The 19,564-nt window shown below is 41.6% G+C and overlaps 1 protein-coding gene across 5 annotated transcripts in view; it reads right to left on the bottom strand.

The window, feature by feature from the left end:
• Positions 1–11,379, bottom strand: part of LOC132884744 (phosphoribosyl pyrophosphate synthase-associated protein 1-like) — a 39,255-nt gene extending 27,876 nt beyond the window's left edge. For 2 of the 5 annotated variants that reach the window (XM_060918647.1, XM_060918645.1), the window contains exon 1: positions 10,586–10,999. In XM_060918647.1, coding sequence (XP_060774630.1) covers positions 10,586–10,752 — 167 coding nt within the window. In that variant the 5' untranslated portion in view covers positions 10,753–10,999. The other 3 variants (XM_060918646.1, XM_060918648.1, XM_060918649.1) reach the window with 3 other exon arrangements.
• Between the last annotated feature and the right edge of the window lie 8,185 nt (positions 11,380–19,564).

A 19,564-nucleotide genomic window follows, 5' to 3' on the forward strand; every position in this document is an offset into this window, starting at 1 on the left:
TTGATTAATTCTCTATAACGGCAGCTCTGACAGCAGTGCAGCTCATAATGCACCTGTTCTAATGTGTTTCTATAGCAGCAGCTCGTTCACAGAAACCAGTACAGCAAACGTTCCACAGAATCAGATTTTTTAAGTGCTTAATTATTGATACGGTGAAGTTTTTTCTGTTATGTAACATTTCTGGAAGGAGTCTCCAGTGTCAGTGCTTTGTCCTGTAACAGTCAGAGGTGAAGATGGAGTTTGAAGTTTTCTGATATCTTCAGGACAGAGGAGGAGTTTACGATTCGTGGTTTCTCGGGAAAATGACGGTCTGTGCTTGGGTTTTGGGGGTTTTTTTAATCATCTGAAAGACCGATGATTTGAGAATGACTGGAGTTATCATTTTTAAAATTAAGTCGAGTCTCTGGTGTTAGTGCTGCCAACAAACCTACAAAGTCCCTCTGTGGAGAGAAAAACCTCCCTCAGTGTCCTAATGATAGCGTGTGATAAGACCACACACACACACACACCTCATTTCCCCACCAGACACTGATCTGTAAACATTAACAGGATTAAAGGAATTCCAACTGAACTGGAATGCAAAAGTTTGCACCCCCACCCTTTATATATACACACACACACACACACACATACATGCACACACACATATATATATATATATATATATATATATATATATATATATATATATATATATATATACACACACATTTTATAAAAATCTCCTTCTCACCCCCGGCGGGGGGGTGGTATCCATGTCATCCTCAAGCTCGGGTCCTCTACCAGAGGCCTGGGAGTTTGAGGGTTCTGCGCAGTATCTTCGATGTTCCTAGGACTGCACTCTTCTGGACTGAGGCTTCAGATGTTGTTCCTGGGATTTGCTGGAGCCACTCTCCCAGTTTGGGGGTTACTGCCCCAAGTGCCCCCACTACCACGGGGACCACGCAACCCTTGACCTTCCACATCCGTTCCAGCTGCTCTTTCAACCCTTGATACTTCTCAAGTTTCTCATGTTCCTTCTTCCTGATGTTGGCGTCAGCTGGGATCGCCACATCTATCACCACCACCCTCTTCTGCTCTTTGTCCACCACCACTATGTCTGGTTGGTTAGCCAGGATCTGTTTGTCAGTCTGGAAGCTGAAGTCCCACAGAATCTTGGCCCTGTTGTTCTCAGCCACCTTCTGTGGTATGGCCCATTGGGACTTGGGTATTTCTATTCCATACTGGTTGCAGATGTTCCTGTATACTATCCCAGCCACTTGGTTGTACCTCTCCATGTACGCTGATCCAGCTAGCATCTTACACCCTGCTACTATGTGCTGGACTGTTTCAGGGGCTTCTTTGCACAGTCTGCATCTTGGGTCTGATCTACTCTGGTAGATCCTGGCCTCTATGGCTCTTGTGCTTATGGCCTGTTCTTGTGCTGCCATGATTAGTGCCTCTGTGCTGTCTGTCAGTCCTGCATTATCCAGCCACTGGTAGGATTTCTTGATATCAGCCACTTCCTCTATCTGACGGTGGTACATGCCATGTAGGGGTTTGTCTCTCCAGGTTGTCTGTTCCTCCTCCTCCTCTGCACTCTCATCAGGGTTCTGCTGCCTGAGACATTCACTTAGCAGTTCATCCTTTGGGGCCATCTTTCTGATGTATTCTCGGATTTTCGATGTTTCATCCTGGACCGTGGTCTTGACGCTCACTAGCCCTCGGCCTCCCTCTTTCCGCTTAGTGTATAGTCTCAGGGTGCTGGACTTGGGGTGGAACCCTCCATGCATGGTGAGGAGCTTTCTAGTCTTGATATCTGTGGCTTCTATCTCCTCCTTTGGCCAGTTTATGATACCAGCGGGGTATCTGATGACTGGTAGTGCGTACATGTTGATGGCTTGGACCTTGTTTTTACCATTCAGCTGACTTTTCAGGACCTGCCTTACTCTCTGGAGGTATTTGGCTGTGGTTGACTTCCTTGTGGCCTCTTCATGGTTTCCATTAGCCTGTGGGATGCCAAGGTACTTGTAGCTGTCTTGGATATCACCTATGTTGCCCTCTGGTAGGTCAATCCCTTCAGTCCGGATCATCTTGCCTCTCTTTGAGACCATCCAGCCACACTTGTCCAATCCAAATGACATCCCTAGGTCATCGCTGTAGATCCGGGTGGTGTGGATCAGCGAGTCTATTTCTCGCTCGTTCCTGGCATACAGCTTGATGTCATCCATGTAGAGCAGGTGGCTGATTGTTGCCCCACTACGGAATCGGTACCCGTAGCCGCTCTTCGTGATGATCTGACTGAGGGGGTTCAGGCCTATGCAGAACAGCAGTGGTGATAGCGCATCTCCTTGGTATATGCCGCACTTGATGTTGACTTGGGCAATGGGTTTTGAGTTGGCCTCTAGGGTTGTCTTCCACATTTCCATTGAGTTCTGTATGAAGGTCCTTAGGTTCCTGTTGATCTTATACAGTTCCAGACATTCCAGTATCCATGTGTGTGGCATTGAGTCGTAGGCTTTCTTGTAGTCAATCCAGGCAGTGCACAGGTTGGTCTGTCTCTTCTTACAGTCTCGGGCGACTGTTCTATCGGCCAGTAGCTGGTGCTTGGCTCCTCTGGTGTTACTGCCAATTCCTTTCTGTGCCTCACTCATGTATTGAGCCACATGCTTACTCATTTTTGCCGCAATGATGCCTGACAGGGCCTTCCATGTTGTGCAGAGACAGGTAATTGGCCGGTAGTTGGATGGGATGGGTCCCTTCTGGGGGTCCTTCATGATTAGGACTGTCCTGCCTTGGGTTAGCCATTCTGGGTGGGTTCCATCCCTCAGCAGCTGGTTCATCTGTGCTGCTAGGCGTTCATGGAGTGCAGTTAGCTTCTTCAGCCAGTACGTATGGATCATATCGGGGCCTGGTGCTGTCCAGCTCTTCATCTTTGACACTCTTTCTTGGACGTCTGCCATTGAGATGGTTACTGGTTCTTGTTCTGGGAGGTTGCTGTGGTCAGCTCTTAGGTCCACTAACCATTGGGCATCGGTGTTGTGTGATGCCTTTCTTTCCCATATGTCTTTCCAGTATTTTTCCACCTCAGCTCTTGGTGGGTCTGACCGGTTGTTTGCCATTGTCTGCCATTGAGAGTACACCTTGGCTGGTTCAGTGGAGAACAGCTTGTTTATTCTCCTGGCCTCTCCTTCCTTGGTGTATCTCCTCAACCGGGTGGCCAGAGCTGTTAGTCGCTGTTTGGCAGTTTCGAGTGCCTCTGGTATGGAGAATATATATATATACACACAATATATATATATATATATATATATATATATATATATATATATATGTATATATATATATACAAAAAAAAGGTGTAGAACAGTGGAGAACAGCTTGTTTATTCTCCTTGGTGTATCTCTTCAACCGGGTGGCCAGAGCTGTTAGTCGCTGTTTGGCAGTTTCGAGTGCCTCTTCATTCACCATGTTCCCTTTCAGCTTTTCAGCTAGCTGTTCAGCTGTTCCTAACTTCTCTCTGTGCTGCCTTTATCTTGGCCTCTAATCGTCTTTTCCATGGTGGATACTGTTTGTTATGTCCCGAGCCCACCTTGTGTCCAAGCATCTCCATGATTACTGTTGCTGTACTGTGTATCAGCTTGTTGGGCTCAGTGATGGTTCTTGTGGAGATTGTCTTCAGAGCAGCATTCACATCTACTAGTAGATCTTCTGAAGGTACTTGGCAACTCAGTTTCAGTATTCAACTCAGTATTCGCCGGGGGCTCCAGGTTTCCAGTTGGGTCACGATCTTCCTTCTCAGGTCAGCAGCTCTTGTGTTGAGGCTGTTAGCTGTTGGGGCTTGGTACCCAATCTCTGGTTGTGGGGATGACCTGTCTTCCTGGCTCCCCCTTGCCATAGCATCGTTGTTGCATGTTGTATTTCATTAATCTCTAGTTGTGATAGTAGATTTCGATTACGGATGTTGGAACACTGGGCTAATAGCTGTTTCTTTGTTAGCCTTGATTGTGGGTTTCGAAATGTCCAATGGTCCCACATGTATCCCCTCTCTCTGGGATTGCTTGTATAGTAGCATTCCAGCAATTCCGTATTTTCTGTCCTCGTCCATCGATGTCTTGTTCCAGTAGCCCATTTCTCATCAGTTTACCCTGGTTCCCTATCAACTGACGCAGACCTTGTTGACCCGGGCGACGTCTGAGCTGGTATGACTATCAGTTATGTCTTCACTCATTCCTGAGGTAGGCTGATATATCATGAGGGGTCTTGCCTAAGGACCCTTACTGGATGATGTTTTGCCCCGACTGGGATTCGAACCCCGATCTCCTGCATCGTAGTCAGTGAGCATTACTATCCAGCTGATATACACACACACAGGTATATATATATATATATATATATATATATATATATATATATATATATATATATTTAAAAAAATGCTAAACAAAAATTAAAAAAAGCAAAATAAAGAAGGCAGAAGGTTGGCTGAGAAGAAAAAAAATTAAATCTGATATTTTTTGACAGATTTCTTGCCATTAATAAACACTATAACCATGTATTATATGTCATTTGTAATGATGAATGTCTTGGTATTAACTCTAATTTTGTCCTAAAGGTGTGCAAACTTTTGCACTCAACTACAAATTCATATTGATGGTTGTACTATTGATGTTTTAGTTCATTTATTGTACATATGAGTTTTACGATGAGTCTTTCAACATCCTTTTTTTTTTAAATAAACTACAATCCCATTTCCAGAAACGTTAGAACACTGTAAAACATAAATATTTGCAAATCATGGAAACCCTGTATTTCATTGAAAATAGTAAAATGTATCAAATGTTGAAACTCAGAAATGTTACTGTTTTTCAAAAAATATATGCTCATTTTGAATTTAGTTCTGCCAACAGGTTTCAAAAAAAGTTGGAAAAAGACTGGAAAAATTGTGTAAATACTAAAAATCTAATTAGGCTAATTGGCAAAAGAGCATCCCAGAGAGGCGAAGTCTCTCAGAAGTAAAAATGGGGAGGGGTTCACCGCTCTGTGAAAGACTGAGTGGGCAAACAGTGCAACAATTTAAGAATCACATATCGTTCTCAATGTAAAATTGTGGTACATTATCATTAAAAGATTCAGAAAATCTGGAGAAATCTCTGTATGCAAGAGACAAGGCTGAAAACTGACACTGGATGCCCGAGATCTTCAGGCCCTCAGGCGACACTGCATTAAAAACAGACACGTGTCTGTAGTGGAAATCACTGTATGGGCTCAGGAACACTTCAGAAAACCATCGTCTGTGAAAACACTTCATTACTGCATCCACAAATACAGTTCGAAAGCCAGCATCTGTGATGGTATGAGGGGGCATTCGTGCACATGACATGGGTAGCTTGTACATCTCGGAAGGAATCATTAATGCTGAATGATATTTACACGTTTCAGAGCAATATGTTGCCATTCAGACAAAATCGTTTTCAGGGAAGGCCTTCCTTCTTTCAGAAAGACAACGCCTAACCGCTTTCTGCATATATTAAAACTGCATGGCTCTGTTGTAAAAGAGTCCAGGTGCTAAAGTGGCCTGCCTGCAGTCCAGACCTTTCTCACATTTAAAACATGTGGTGCATTATGAAGCACAAAATACGACAAAGATGTGAGACCCCGAACTGTTGAGCAACTGAAATTGTATATCAGGTAAAATGGGAGAACATTTCTCTTTCAAAACTACAGCAGCTGATCTCAAACACGCCCCGTCCCAACTTTTTTTTTTTGAAACATGTTGCTGACATCAAATTAAAAATGAGCATATATTTTTCGAAAAACAATAAAATTTCTCAGTTTCAACATTCTACAGGGTTGCAGGCGAGCTGGAGCCTATCCCAGCTGACTATGGGTGAGAGGCGGGGTACACTCTGGACAAGTCGCCAGGTCATCACAGGGCTGACACATAGACACAGACAACCATTCACACTCACATTCACACCTACGCTCAATTTAGAGTCACCAGTTAACCTAACCTGCATGTCTTTGGACTGTGGGGGAAACCGGAGCACCCGGAGGAAACCCACGCGGACACGGGTAGAACATGCAAACTCCGCACAGAAAGGCCCTCACCGGCTACGGGGCTCGAACCCGGACCTTCTTGCTGTGAGGCGACAGCGCTAACCACTACACCACCGTGCCGCCCGCAAATCATTGCATTGTGGTTTTATTAAAAATTTTACACAGCATTCCAACTTTTTTAGAAATGGGGGTTGTAAAAGAAACTCAAATTCACTCACAGCTTCCCCACATTCCTTCAGTTATACGAGAGGAGAGGCCATGTGGTGGAACAACATGTCAATGTTCGCTGGTCACAGAGAATTATGAGGAACGTCGTGCTGTGATTATTGTCGTTGATTGATTATTTTCCTATAAGAGCATATCCTGGAGTGTATTCTTCCTCATACTGTATACCACAGTGCTATGAATTCTGCCATTATTTAAAGAATGACCCCTTTTTTGTAGTTCCATTTCTGACGTTTCAGAAAATGAATCAACATTTCCCGACCAATCAGGATCCAGAATTCAATCAGAAGGGATTTTGATTCTGTGTTATGCCGCAGAATCGGCGCCGTTCTTGAGATCCTGATTTTAACGAGGGTTTTTGTGCGGCGCTGCAGTGTGCCAGTCGCAGTGAGATATTAAACAGTGCTGACAGTTTGGGCACGTCATCACGATCATGCTCTTACAAAAGCAGCTTTCAAAATACATGGCTGCAAAACACACATTTCATCATGGAAAAGACGATTAACTTCGGTCACAAGACAAAACAGTCCCGAGCAGCATAGCAGGTTTATCTCGAAGTGCTGATTTTCTAACATCCTAATGAATAACAGCTGCTGATAAAACTTGCAGAAAGAACGCATCGTTCTGAAGCCATAAAACCGAGGACCTAATAACGTAGCAGACGTCTGAGAGCATGTGAAGTGGTAAGTAGTAAGGGAACAGGGATATAACAACAACAAACTAAATCGCTTATTGTCATCCTTTAACAACCCCTACAGCCTTACATGATCCGGATTGCTTTCCTACATCACATCACATCCTCAAGTGTTTTATTCCCCTTATAGCATCAGTTTTGCTTTTGGAATAGTTAATTCTTTTGCATTTAAGGTTACGGAACGTCCGCAAAACAAGTTAGTTCCTTTTCTCACTTATGTTACAGTGGTATGCAAAAGTTTGAGCACCCCTGGTCAAAATTGCTGTTACTGTGAGCAGTTAAGCAAGTTGAAGATGAAATGATCTCCAAAAGGCATGAAGTTGACAACTCATTCCCTTTATATTTTAAGCAAAAACTATTTATTTTCATCTTTTACATTTTCAAACTGACAAAAAAGGAAAAGGGCCTGAAGCAAAAAAGTTTGGGCACCCTGCATGGTTAGTACCTAGTAACACCCGCTTTGGCAAGTATCACAGCTTGTAAACACTTTTTGTAGCCGGCTAATAATCTTTCAGTTCTTACCTGGGGGATTTTCACACATTCGTCCTTGCAAAAGGCTTCCAGTTCTACAAGTTTCTTGGGCTGTCTTGCATGCACTGCTCTTTTGAGATCTATCCACAGATTTTCAATGATGTTTAGGTCAGGGGACTGTGAGGGCCCGGGCAAAACCTTCAGCTTGGGCCTCTTGAGGTATTCCATTGTAGATTTTGAGGTGTGTTTTGGATCATCGTCTTATTGTAGGACCCGTCCTCTTTTTAACTTCAACTTTTTTACAGATGGTGTGATGTTTGCTTCCAGAATTTGCTGGTATTTATTCGAATCCATGCTTCCCTCGACCAGTGAAATGTGCCCTGTGCCACTGGCTGCAACACAACCCCAAAGCATGATCGATCCACACCCATGCTTCAGAGTTGGAGAGGTGTTTTTTTGCTGGAATTTGGCACCCTTTTTTCTCCAAACATACCTTTGCACATTGTGGCCAAAAAGTTCTATTTTGACTTCATCAGTCCACAGGACTCGTTTCCAAAATGCATCAGGCTTATTTAGATGTTCATTTGCAAACTTCAGACGCTGAATTTTGTGGCTAGGACGCAGGAACGGTTTTCTTCTGATGAATCTTCCATGAAGGTCATATTTGTTCAGGTGTCGCTGCATAGTAGAACAGTGCACCACCACTCCAGGGTCTGCTCAATCTTTCTGAAGGTCTTTTGCAGTCAAACAGGGGTTTTTATTTGCCTTTCTAGCAATCCAACGAGCAGTTCTTTCAGAAAGTTTTCCTCATCTTCCAGACCTCACCTTGATCTCCACTGTTTCTGTTAACTGCCATTTCTTAATAACATTACAATCTGAGGAAACAGCTACCTGAAAACACTTTGCTATGTTCTTGTAGCCTTCTCCTGCTTTGTGAGCATCAACTATTTTATTATTCAGAATGCGAGGGAGTTGCTTCGAGGAGCCCATGGCTATTGATTTTAGGGACAAGTTTGAGGAGTCAGAGAATTTATACAGCTTTGAAACCTGCATCATCTGACCTTTCCTAATGAAGAATTTGAACAAGCCACAGCTCAATAAGCTAATTAAGGTCTGGAACCTTGGTAAAAGTTACCTGAGAACTCAAATGTATTGGGGTGCCCAAACTTTCGCATGGTGTTCCTTTTCTTTTTTCACTCTCCAGTTGTACAAAACAAAAATAATACACAAATCTTGCAGAAAACACTGAAAAGAAATGTGTCGTCTTTACCTTTATGCCTTTTGGTGATCAGTTTATCTTCTGCTCACTTAACTATTCACAGTAACAGACATTTTCAGTAAGGGTTCCCTGATGAAAAAAAAAAGTGCAGCTTGTCACATTACTGAGAAATCATAAACGCATAAACTTCTTTCTCTGTGTTGAAGAAACGAAAAAAATACAGCTTTAGAGAATTTCTGGACACTGAAGACTCGTTCCATAAATGTATCCTTACAAAAAACAATGATCATTGAACTGTATTAAAGGGGAACTGAAGGCAAATTTTTTTATCATCAAAACTCTATTTTTCTCATGTTATTAAATATCGGAATGCATTTTTGATCGCTATTTTGTTGCTGCTATAGCAAGTTATGAGTGTGTGAAATATGCTCTGTAATATATCAGTCCATATGTCAAAACAATGGCTGTAAACGAGATGCGTTGAGACCTGTGCGAGACATCGTAGGACGGAAGTAAAACGTACAGCGCAAATCAAAGTGACCGACATCTGCCAACGCTGTCAAAAGCCGCGCGCGCCCTCTTTGGAATGCTGACGTAATCAAGCCGGAAGTTTTATTTGTTTTGATAGCAATCAGGAAAGTTTGAAAAAAGTAGGCAGTAATCGTCATTTAAACTCGTCTTCGTTGGGAAAATAGTTTTCAAAATGGCGGCACTGACACCTGGCTGACACTTCACGTTTCGAAGTCTCGCACAAGTCTCGTAAAGATCGCGCGGATAAGCGACGCCTGCCGTGGACCAAACGAACTAAATTCAACATGGCTAAAGACCGAATAGGCCGATAAGTATAATATTTAATTGCAATTAGTTGCCAATACGAGTCACGATATAAGGTTACTAAAACCGAAAACGTAATTGAATAACATGTTAATTAAGAAATAAAGCAAGTTTAAAAATGACTTCAGTTCTCCTTTAAAGCTGTACTGCCTTTCAGATTTTTCAAGTGTCGGTCATGAAAAGAAGAATTTTCCTGACACCCAATTATTTTTGTTTAGTGACTGAAAACTACTGAATCACAGACTTCCAATTTTATTAGTTTTTTTTAAACAGAACAATTAATGAATTTATCTCCACATGGCCCTAAATTCTCCACTATTTTTTCCTGCTTCACCATGACCCGATTCAAGATACCACTTCATGCATGATATTACGTGGTGGGCTTTCCCCGTTCGCGCAAGGCATTGTGGGATACAAATTTGAAACAGGAGAGAAAAATGGAGGACGTGAGTGTGCGAATGAAACGTGAAAGCGCGACTACAGTAACAGAAAGAAAGCAAGAAGAAAAGACGTTATGTTCTATACGAAGGAAAGGAAACACAGGACCGAACTAATAAATATGGGCGCTCAGCGAGCACCTCGGTGTGATCAGCTGTTCGTTTAGCGACAGAATGATGGAACTGTCAGTGCACGCTCAAAGGGAAACCTGCGCATGCGCGCACACACACACACACGGACTTCCTCTGTCTGCTTGACTGCGCGAAGCGAGCGATTTCATGCACATTATTTGCTTTAATCCCTCAAATTAAATAACTTCCCAGCCACAGAACAGAACGGCCTGATATTTTGTGAGATATTACAGAAATAAACATATATCACAATCACCACATTTCAGACGGAACTAAATTTCACCGGTTTTATGAAATCGAAAGGCCGTCTAGCTTTAATATGTTGACACACCCTCTCTCTCTCGGTCAGTCAGTGATGTAAGTCTTGGCAGTTTGGTGTTTGTTAGTTCTTGGTTGTGTTTTGATTGTAGTTGTATGACAACATGCCACGTTTAGGGTTCCATGAGTTCAATCTCTTATTATCACAGATCCTCCTTTGTGTTGCATGAAGGGTAATGAAGGTTCGAAGTGGGAGATGTTTGTTCGTTTACTCACTCAGTGATCTTGTTGGCCAGCTCGGTGCATGCCGGGATGTTGTTGGCGCAGAAGACCCTGTATCCACTTTTGCCTACATTCATGTTGGAGTTATAACCATAGGCCAGCTTCAGGGTTCGGGGACGAGACAGAAGGAACTTGTGGACGCCTGCTCGACTCTTTGGCATGTTTACACACAAGTTAGGGATGTTTGTTTGTTTGTTTAAAGCAAATTTGGCCCTTGCACCCGCAGCAGGCAACAAAATCAGCAGTGATACAAATGATTTCAGCACAAAGCCAAGTGAGATGTAGGGGAAAGCCCAGAAGAACCCTCAAGAGGATTTGATCACGGTTATACGCTGGGGAAGGGTGGAAGCAAAGCCAAAGCGAATAATAATAATAATAATAATAATAATAATAATAATAATAATCTACTGACTTACCAGAAAAAAAATGGATAAACAGAAGAAGATATGAGAAAATGTCCCTGTACTAGACTACTGCTGCTGTTACTATCTACTGCTACGAATAAGAAGAAGAAGAGGAAGAATAAAACTAACAATAATAAATAATGAAATCCTTCACGATTAACACTTTTCTGAAATTCACTTTCATCAGCAAAATTTAAATTCCACCGCCGCAGAGCAGAACACAAATCCCCCGGCAGCTTTTTCCCATCTGGACTTCGATCTATTCCCACATTCACACCGATCGCATGTAAACTCGAATCGAATCGGATTATAGAACTCAGACCCGATCAAAGAGCACCGCCGCGCACGCGCTCTACTTTCTGTATCACTGTAAACTTTGTTGCAATGCGCTCGGAATACAGAACCCGCACGCCCTTCAAGCCCCGCCCACAACCACATGATTGCCATTCCGATCAGCCAATCGGATTCGAGTACTGGGGCACGAGGGGCGGTGATGAGTTGGGGGTTTTATCCAATCGGGTCCATCCCGTGGAAATTTCGGGAGCAGGCACGAGCATGTTGAGTCAGGTGAAAAATTATTGGCACCCTTGTGTCACAGAAACATTATTAAACTCAATGTCTCTGTTTTTTTTTTCCCAGTTAACCATATTTTACAATAAATAAAAACATGATTTCATATTAACAAGCACTGGCAAAATGATTGACACGTGTAAAAATTAAACATTACCCTCAGTGCCTTTTGAAAAACTGATGAGGCTTTCTTTTAATAAAAAAAAATTATTACATACACTTTTTGACACTCATAAAACATTAAAGCTATCCTGCCTTTCAGATTTTTCAAGTGTAGGTCATAAAAAGAATTTTCCCGACACCCAATTGTAATATTTGTTTAGTGATCGAAAGCTACTGAATTCGAATCACAGACTTCCAATTGTATTCGTTTTTTAAAAATGGAACAATTAATGAACTTATCTCTACGTGGCCTTAAATTCTCCGCTATTTTTTCCTGCTGGGCGGCACTATCGCCTCACCCCCGTGTCCGCGTGGGTTTCCTCCGGGTGCTCCGGTTTCCCCCACAGTCCAAAGACATGCAGGTTAGGTTAACTGGTGACCCTAAATTGACCGTAGGTGTGAATGTGAGTGTGAATGGTTGTCTGTGTCTATGTGTCAGCCCTGTGATGACCTGACGACTTGTCCAGGGTGTACCCCGCCTTTCACCCGTAGTCAGCTGGGATAGGCTCCAGCTTGCCTGCGACCCTGTAGAACAGGATAAAGCGGCTACAGATAATGAGATGAGATGAAATTTTTTCCTGCTTCACCATGACCCAATACAAGATACTACGTCATGCATGACATCGTGTGGTGGGCTTTCCCCGTTCACGCAAGGCATTGTGGGATACAAATTTGAAACAGGAGAGAAAAATGGAGGACGTGAGTGTGCAAATGAAATGTGAAAGCCCAACTACAGTAACGGAAAGAAAGCGAGAAGAAAAGACGTTATGTTATATACGAAGGAAAGGAAACGCAGGACCAAACTAATAAATATCGGTGCTCAGCGAGCACCTCGGTGTGATCAGCTGTTCATTTAGCGACAGAATGATGGAACTGTCAGTGCACGCTCAAAGGTAAACCTGCGCATGCACACATGGACTTCCTCTGTCTGCTTGACTGCGCAAAGCAAGCAATTTCATACACATTATTTGCTTTAATCCCCTCAAATTAAATAACTTCCCAGCCACAGAACAGAATGGCCTGATATTTTGTGAGATATTACAGAAATAAACAAATATCACAATCACCACATTTCAGACGGAACTAAATTTCACCGATTTTATGAAATCGAAAGGCCGTCTCGCTTTAAAACATGACACTCAGTTTCAGGGGAAATGGTTGACCGTCCCTTTAACAAATATAATTCTCATAAAATAACATTTTCTCTCAAAAATAATTTTTGACCCTTTTTTATATGCATAAAAATACATTTAAAAATTGCCATTTCCTTTTTAAAAAATCATTCTCATCTCGACCGTTCTTTAACAAAAATCTCAGAAGCGATTTTGGATACATTTTTGACATATGATTAAAAAATAACATTACATTTCATTTATTATTATTATTATTATTATTATTATTATTATTATGCCACTCAAATAACTGAAGAAACTGGTTGACTGGTTTCCCTTGAATAAAACAAATTATGCTATCCCTAAAAATATATTTTTTAATTTCTAAAATGTTCTCAGTATACATATATACAGATGCTCTGTTGTTATTTCTAACCATGGGGAAGCCATGGCCAAATGGTTAGAGATGCAGCTTTCGGTCCAAAAGGTTGCTGGGTTGATTCCCTGGACCAGCAGGAATGGCTGAAGTGCCTTTGAGCAAAGCACCGAACCCCCACATGCTCCCCAGGCTGCTCTGGGTATGTTGTACGTCGCTCTGGATAAGAACATCTGCTCAATGCTATTAAAGTGAAGGAATGTAATTAATGTAACCAAACATCAGGTTTCACCCATGAGCAGTGTTCATCTCCAACATAATCTCTGGATTTCTCTGCACGGAATGCCTCCCAATATATGATCTACAAGGGCGTCAATACTTTTGAGACAGTTCAAAAAGGTTGAAAAATTTTCACTTTTAATAACCCAAGGCTTTGCTGAATCAGATCAAGAAAGATGAATTAAAAAGGCAAAGGGATATTTGATAGTCCAAGATGTAAAGGGTCAGGAGGTCAGGCGGAGACGAAGGCGAGAGCAAAACCGGATAAACAATACACATGTGAATAAGTTCCAGTCATGTTACTTTGCAAAACTGGTGAGTCCAGGTTATATATAGTTTGACATGAGTACTCAGAAATCTGGCAACTGTGAAACAGGGTGTGGATCAGGTGAGGAGGTTTGGGCTTAAGTGCTGCGTCAAGTTTCATGAAGAGTGGAGATAATAATTTCAATGAGACACGATATAGACTTAACAGAACTCATAACCCTTCCCCACTCCATGCTCTGAAGAGCTCACTCTGCCAGCAGATTGTGAAGATTTGCGTGGTTTAACCCCCAGGACCTGGTTTTGGGTTGTTTAGGCAGTCGGTGTGAATTCTCTATAAGGTTGGGGTCTAGAACATCCTGAGTTGCGACCCAGAATCGCTCCTCAGGATCATGTCCCTTCCAGTCAATGAGGCATTGCCTTTCTGCCTTCCTGAAATCTGGAACCAAGAACTTCCTTCATGGTATCGGCTGGTGCTCCTTCCAGGTCTGAAGAACGTGGTGGAATGTTTGTTTGTGTTTTGTGATCTAAACAACCTGGGACCAAGGGGTTCGGCATGGACATGAGAAATGTAAGGGATTAGTGAGACCAGTTCAAGTATACTGTATATATGTCACCACAAAGATGTGTTGAAGAACCTTGAATAGCCTGATATATCATACGGACACCACTCACCACTCGTATTTTTCATCCGAGCTCCATCTGAGACATGGAGAACCAAAACCATGACATGAATCTCTATACGTCATTCATGAGGAAATCAATGATAATTCGATGTTTTGATAAATTTGGAGACTTTTTGTTTGTGAATGTGTCAATATAATAAAAAGAAAAGTCACACACTGGATTGAAGATATGAAGTTTATCTTCTCATGTTAAAAAACTCGCATTTTTCACATGAAATCCATCGCGGATCTGAGTGACATATTTAAATAATATTGGCTGGGTGTTTTTCATGGTCTATCAGATATATTCCATTCAGCTAGCATGATACTGAACGCGTCGAAGACAAGTAGCTGAATGGAATATATCTGATAGACCATGAAAAAATAAGCCAGCCAAAATTATTATTATTATTATTATTATTATGCATACATACACATTCCTTTTGGGTGTTTAACAAGTCTTTCTCTTTCAAAATTCTCTCAAAATCTTCCGTATTTTTTTAACGAAGCAAACCTGGCGGTCATGTTTGTTTACAAATTGTCCCAGTCGCTCGCTAGAGCAGAAGTTTTACGTCTCTGACGTGTACCGTCATGTTTTCTTGACAACCATGCAACATTGTAAACCATATTCAATGCTCATTCTCCATTGGGTAGAGTGATGTAATACACGTAGGATAAGCGATATGCTAACAATATTGCATGCTATCGAACCAAATGAATGAAACCTACTAGAAGGGAATAGAATACATTTTTATTCCATTGAAAAAGTGTCCTGGATGGATAATAATTCCTGATATTTCACTCGGATGATGTCACTCCCAGTGGTTTCCTGCTGCATTGTGAAAATGGCAAACTGGTTCAAAATTAATTATTTTGATTAACTTGCATTTTTACCTCCATCAAGGAGGTTATGTTTTTGGTAGCGTTGTTACCTCCGCGGGCGGCACGGTGGTGTAGTGGTTAGCGCTGTCGCCTCATAGCAAGAAGGTCCGGGTTCGAGCCCCGTGGCCGGCGAGGGCCTTTCTGTGCGGAGTTTGCATGTTCTCCCCGTGTCCGCGTGGGTTTCCTCCGGGTGCTCCGGTTTCCCCCACAGTCCAAAGACATGCAGGTTAGGTTAACTGGTGACTCTAAATTGAGCGTAGGTGTGAGTGTGAATGGTTGTCTGTGTCTATGTGTCAGCCCTGTGATGACCTGGCGACTTGTCCAGGGTGTACCCCGCCTTTTGCCCGTAGTCAGCTGGGATAGGCTCCAGCTTGCCTGCGACCCTGTAGAACAGGATAAAGCGGCTACAGATAATGAGATGAGATGAGATGTTACCTCCGCCAAGGAGGTTATGTTTTCGGTAGCATTGGTTTGTCTGTTAGCAACATTACGGAAAAAGTTATGAACGGATTGCTCTGAAATTTTTTCCAGAGGTGTGACTGGCCACAAGTAACAATCCATTAAATTTTGGCGGTGATCCGGATCACCTTCTGGATCCCAGAATTTTTTAAAGGGTTCTTGGCGGAGGTCTGCGCTCTCCGAGTGCTTTTCTAGTTTTTCAATGTGTCCATATAATATAAAGAACAATACACAGTGGTGCAAAGATATGAAATTTATCTTCTCGTGTTGAAAATATTTCACTCATTCACTTCACTCATGTTCCAGCAGGACAATGACCCTAAACATACTGCTAAAGCTACACTGGAGTGGTTTAAAGGGAAACATTTAAATGTCTTGGAATGGCCTAATCAAAGCCCAGACCTCAATCCAACTGAGAATCTGTGGCATAACTTGAAGATTGCTGTACACCAACGCAACCCATCTAACCTGAAGGAGTTGGAGCAGTTTTGCCTTGAGGAACGGGCAAAAATCCCAGTGGCTAGATGTGCTAAGCTAATAGAGACATACCCCAAGAGACTTGCAGCTGTAATTGCAGCAAAAGGTGGCTCTACAAAGTATTGACTTTGGGGGGTGAATACTTATGCACACTCCATATCTCTGTTTTTTCATCTTAATTATTGTTTGTGGCACAATAAAACAACAATTTCACCTTTAAAGTGGTCGGCATGTTGTGTAAATCAAATGGTGCTAACGCTCCAAAAATCCATTTTAATTCCAGCTTGTAATGCGACAAAACAGGACAAACACCAAGGGGGATGAATACTTTTGCAAGACGCTGTATAATAATGACATATAGAGTGCAAAGCAATTATTCAAACTTTTATTCACAATATAAAGCTGTGTAATCCAAATAATTATATATCACGTTATATTTCAGTAGTATCAACTAACTCTCATTTAGCAAAAATAATATCGCTAAAAATACAAACCAGTGAATCCCTGGAATATTATTGTTAATGTTATTATTATTTTTTTTAATCCAAGGTGGTCACTTCAACTCTATGAGTGCAACAAAGATGTGGGGAAAAAATGGCAGCACATGGTGAATATTCGCCAACGTAAACATGAATTATTGTCATCTCTCAACGAAGACTTGGCGACGCGACGCACAACGACGGTTCTGCATCATTTCACAGCAAACAGATGACTGGATTGTACATCAAATCTCAAAAATGTAACAAACTTCCCATCTACAGCAGCTTCTGACACATAAATAAAATAAACTGATTGTACATCCTTAAAGTCGTTTATGTCACGCAGCCACAGTTTGAGTTTAAGTTACATGGAAATGAACTGCAGTTGAGGAAATAAACATTTAAAAAAAAAAAATTACAGTATTGATTTTGCCAAGGAATGGGCGATGCTGCATCAACGAGGGCGGAGCTTAAGTTCATTTTTTTCAACCAATCTCAAACTTGATCGAATGACATCATCATCATCATCATATGCTAGTGGTTTTAGTTGCACGTTAAATTCGTTAGTTTGCTTCAGACTTCGTTAGTGGTTTAACATCGCTATCTTAGTCACTATCGATAACGTTACAGTAGCTAGTTTGCTCATAACTTAATAACTCTGTCGTTAGCAACCCATTTTGTATAGAATAAATATAATAAATTGCATAATGTAAACTATATTTCTCGTCACCGCACACAGATTCCTCGTTGCAAGCTCTGGTCGCAAACTCAATCACAAAACCTCACATATTTTGGCTACGTTTCTGATTAAACGATCAAACCGTTCATAGAACGTTAGCTTGCCAGGTCAATGAACTTAGCTTCGCTTTTTATTGCACACACTGACTTTTGGCCTTGAAGATATAACATTAACAAGCTCCATTGCTGGTTTTAATTCCAATAAAAATGGATTTCGCCAATCTCCGAGTTTGCTCATGAGGTTCGCTTGGACAATCAAACAGTTGGTCGTGACTTAAAACATTTTTCAAATTCATAAAATAAAATCGCTTCAATAGCATTCGCAAACTTAGCTGCTGGTTCAAACTTTGATATTACACAAATAAAATGGATTTGCGAATGTAAAATAGTTTGTTTGAAAAAAATTACATCGGCCTAACGTGCACTAGCCGAGCATTATCCCATGAACTTGGCTTAAAATTTTTTTTTTTTAAAGATTACCTAGCATTAGCTAGATTTCCAGAAAACATTACTAGCAGCTTAATGTTATGCTCAACAAGTACTGCTAACTAAGATAGCTGACTCATGTTCGCACAGCACTGTGTAGCTAGCTCTAGTAGAACGTGTGTTTATAAAGTTGTACATTCTGCACTCAGCAGTACAGTATATACAGAGAATATAAAGTATACACACCCCGTTAAAATGATGGGTTGTTCTGATGTAAAAAAATGAGACCACAATAAATAATTTCAAAACTTTTCCCACCTTTAATGTGACCTATAACCTGTACAATTCAATTGAAAAGCAAACAAATCTGTTGGGGGGAAAAACATAAAAAATAAAAAACGTACAATAAGCTGGTTGCATACTGCAAGTGTGCACACCCTTAAACTAATACTTTGTTGAAGCACCTTTTGATTTAATTACAGCATTCAGTCTTTTTGGGTTCACACCTGCCATTAATTAAAATGACTCTGATTAACACCAAATAAAGTTCAGACATTTACTCAGTTACATCCTCCAGCAAAAGCCAGGGTTCACAGAGAGCTTACAAAGCATCAAAGGGATCTCATTGTTGAAAGGTATCAGTCAGGAGAAGGGTACAAAAACATTTCCACGCCATTAAATATTCTATGGAGCACAGTGAAGACCGTCATCAAGAAGAAGTGGAGAAAATATGGGACAACAGTGATGTTACTGAGAACTGGACGTCCCTCCAAAATTGATGAAAAAAGAAGATGAAAACTGGTCAGGGAGGCGACCGAGAGGCCTACAGCAACACTGAAGGAGCTGCAGGAATTTCTGGCAAGTGCTGGTTGTGTACTACATGTGAGAACAATCTCCCATATTCTCCATATGTCTGGACTATGAGGTAGGGTCGAAGAAAAACATCCAGCCCTGGATAAATTTTGCAAAAAAATACATCAACTCTCCCAAAAGCATGTGGGAAAATGTGTTCTGGTCTGATGAAACCAAGGTTGAACTTTTTGGCCACAATTCCAGAAGGTATGTTTGGTGCAAAAACAACACTGCACATCACTAAAAGAACCCCATCCCCACGGTGAAGCATGGTGGTGGCAGCATCATGTTTTTGGGTTGTTTTTCTTCAGCTGGAACAGGGGCTTTAGTCAAGGTGGAGGGAATTATCAACAGTTCTAAACACCAGTCAATTTTGGCCCAAAACCTTCAGGTGCCTGCTAGAAAGCTGAAGAGGAATTTCATCTTTCATCATGACAATGACCCCAAAAAGATTTTGGAACGGCCCAGCCAGAGCCCAGACCTAAATCCAATTGAAAATCTGTGGGGTGACCTGAACAGGGCTGTGCACAAGAGACGCCCTCGCAATCTGACAGATTTGAAGCGCTTTTGCAAGGAAGAGTCGGCAAATATTGCCAAGTCTAGCTGTGGCAGGCTGATAGACTCCGACCCAAAAAGACTGAATGCTGTAATTAAATCAAAAGGTGCATCAACAAAGTATTAGTTTAAGGGTGTGCACACTTATGCAACCAGCTTATTGTACGTGTTTTTCCCTGAACAGATTTGTTTGCTTTTCAATTGAACTGTACAGGTTATAGGTCACATTAAAGGTGGGAAAAGTTTTGAAATTATTTATCATGGTCTCATTTT

The sequence above is a fragment of the Neoarius graeffei genome, chromosome 4 (genome assembly GCF_027579695.1).
Source record: "Neoarius graeffei isolate fNeoGra1 chromosome 4, fNeoGra1.pri, whole genome shotgun sequence".
NCBI lineage: Eukaryota > Metazoa > Chordata > Actinopteri > Siluriformes > Ariidae > Neoarius > Neoarius graeffei.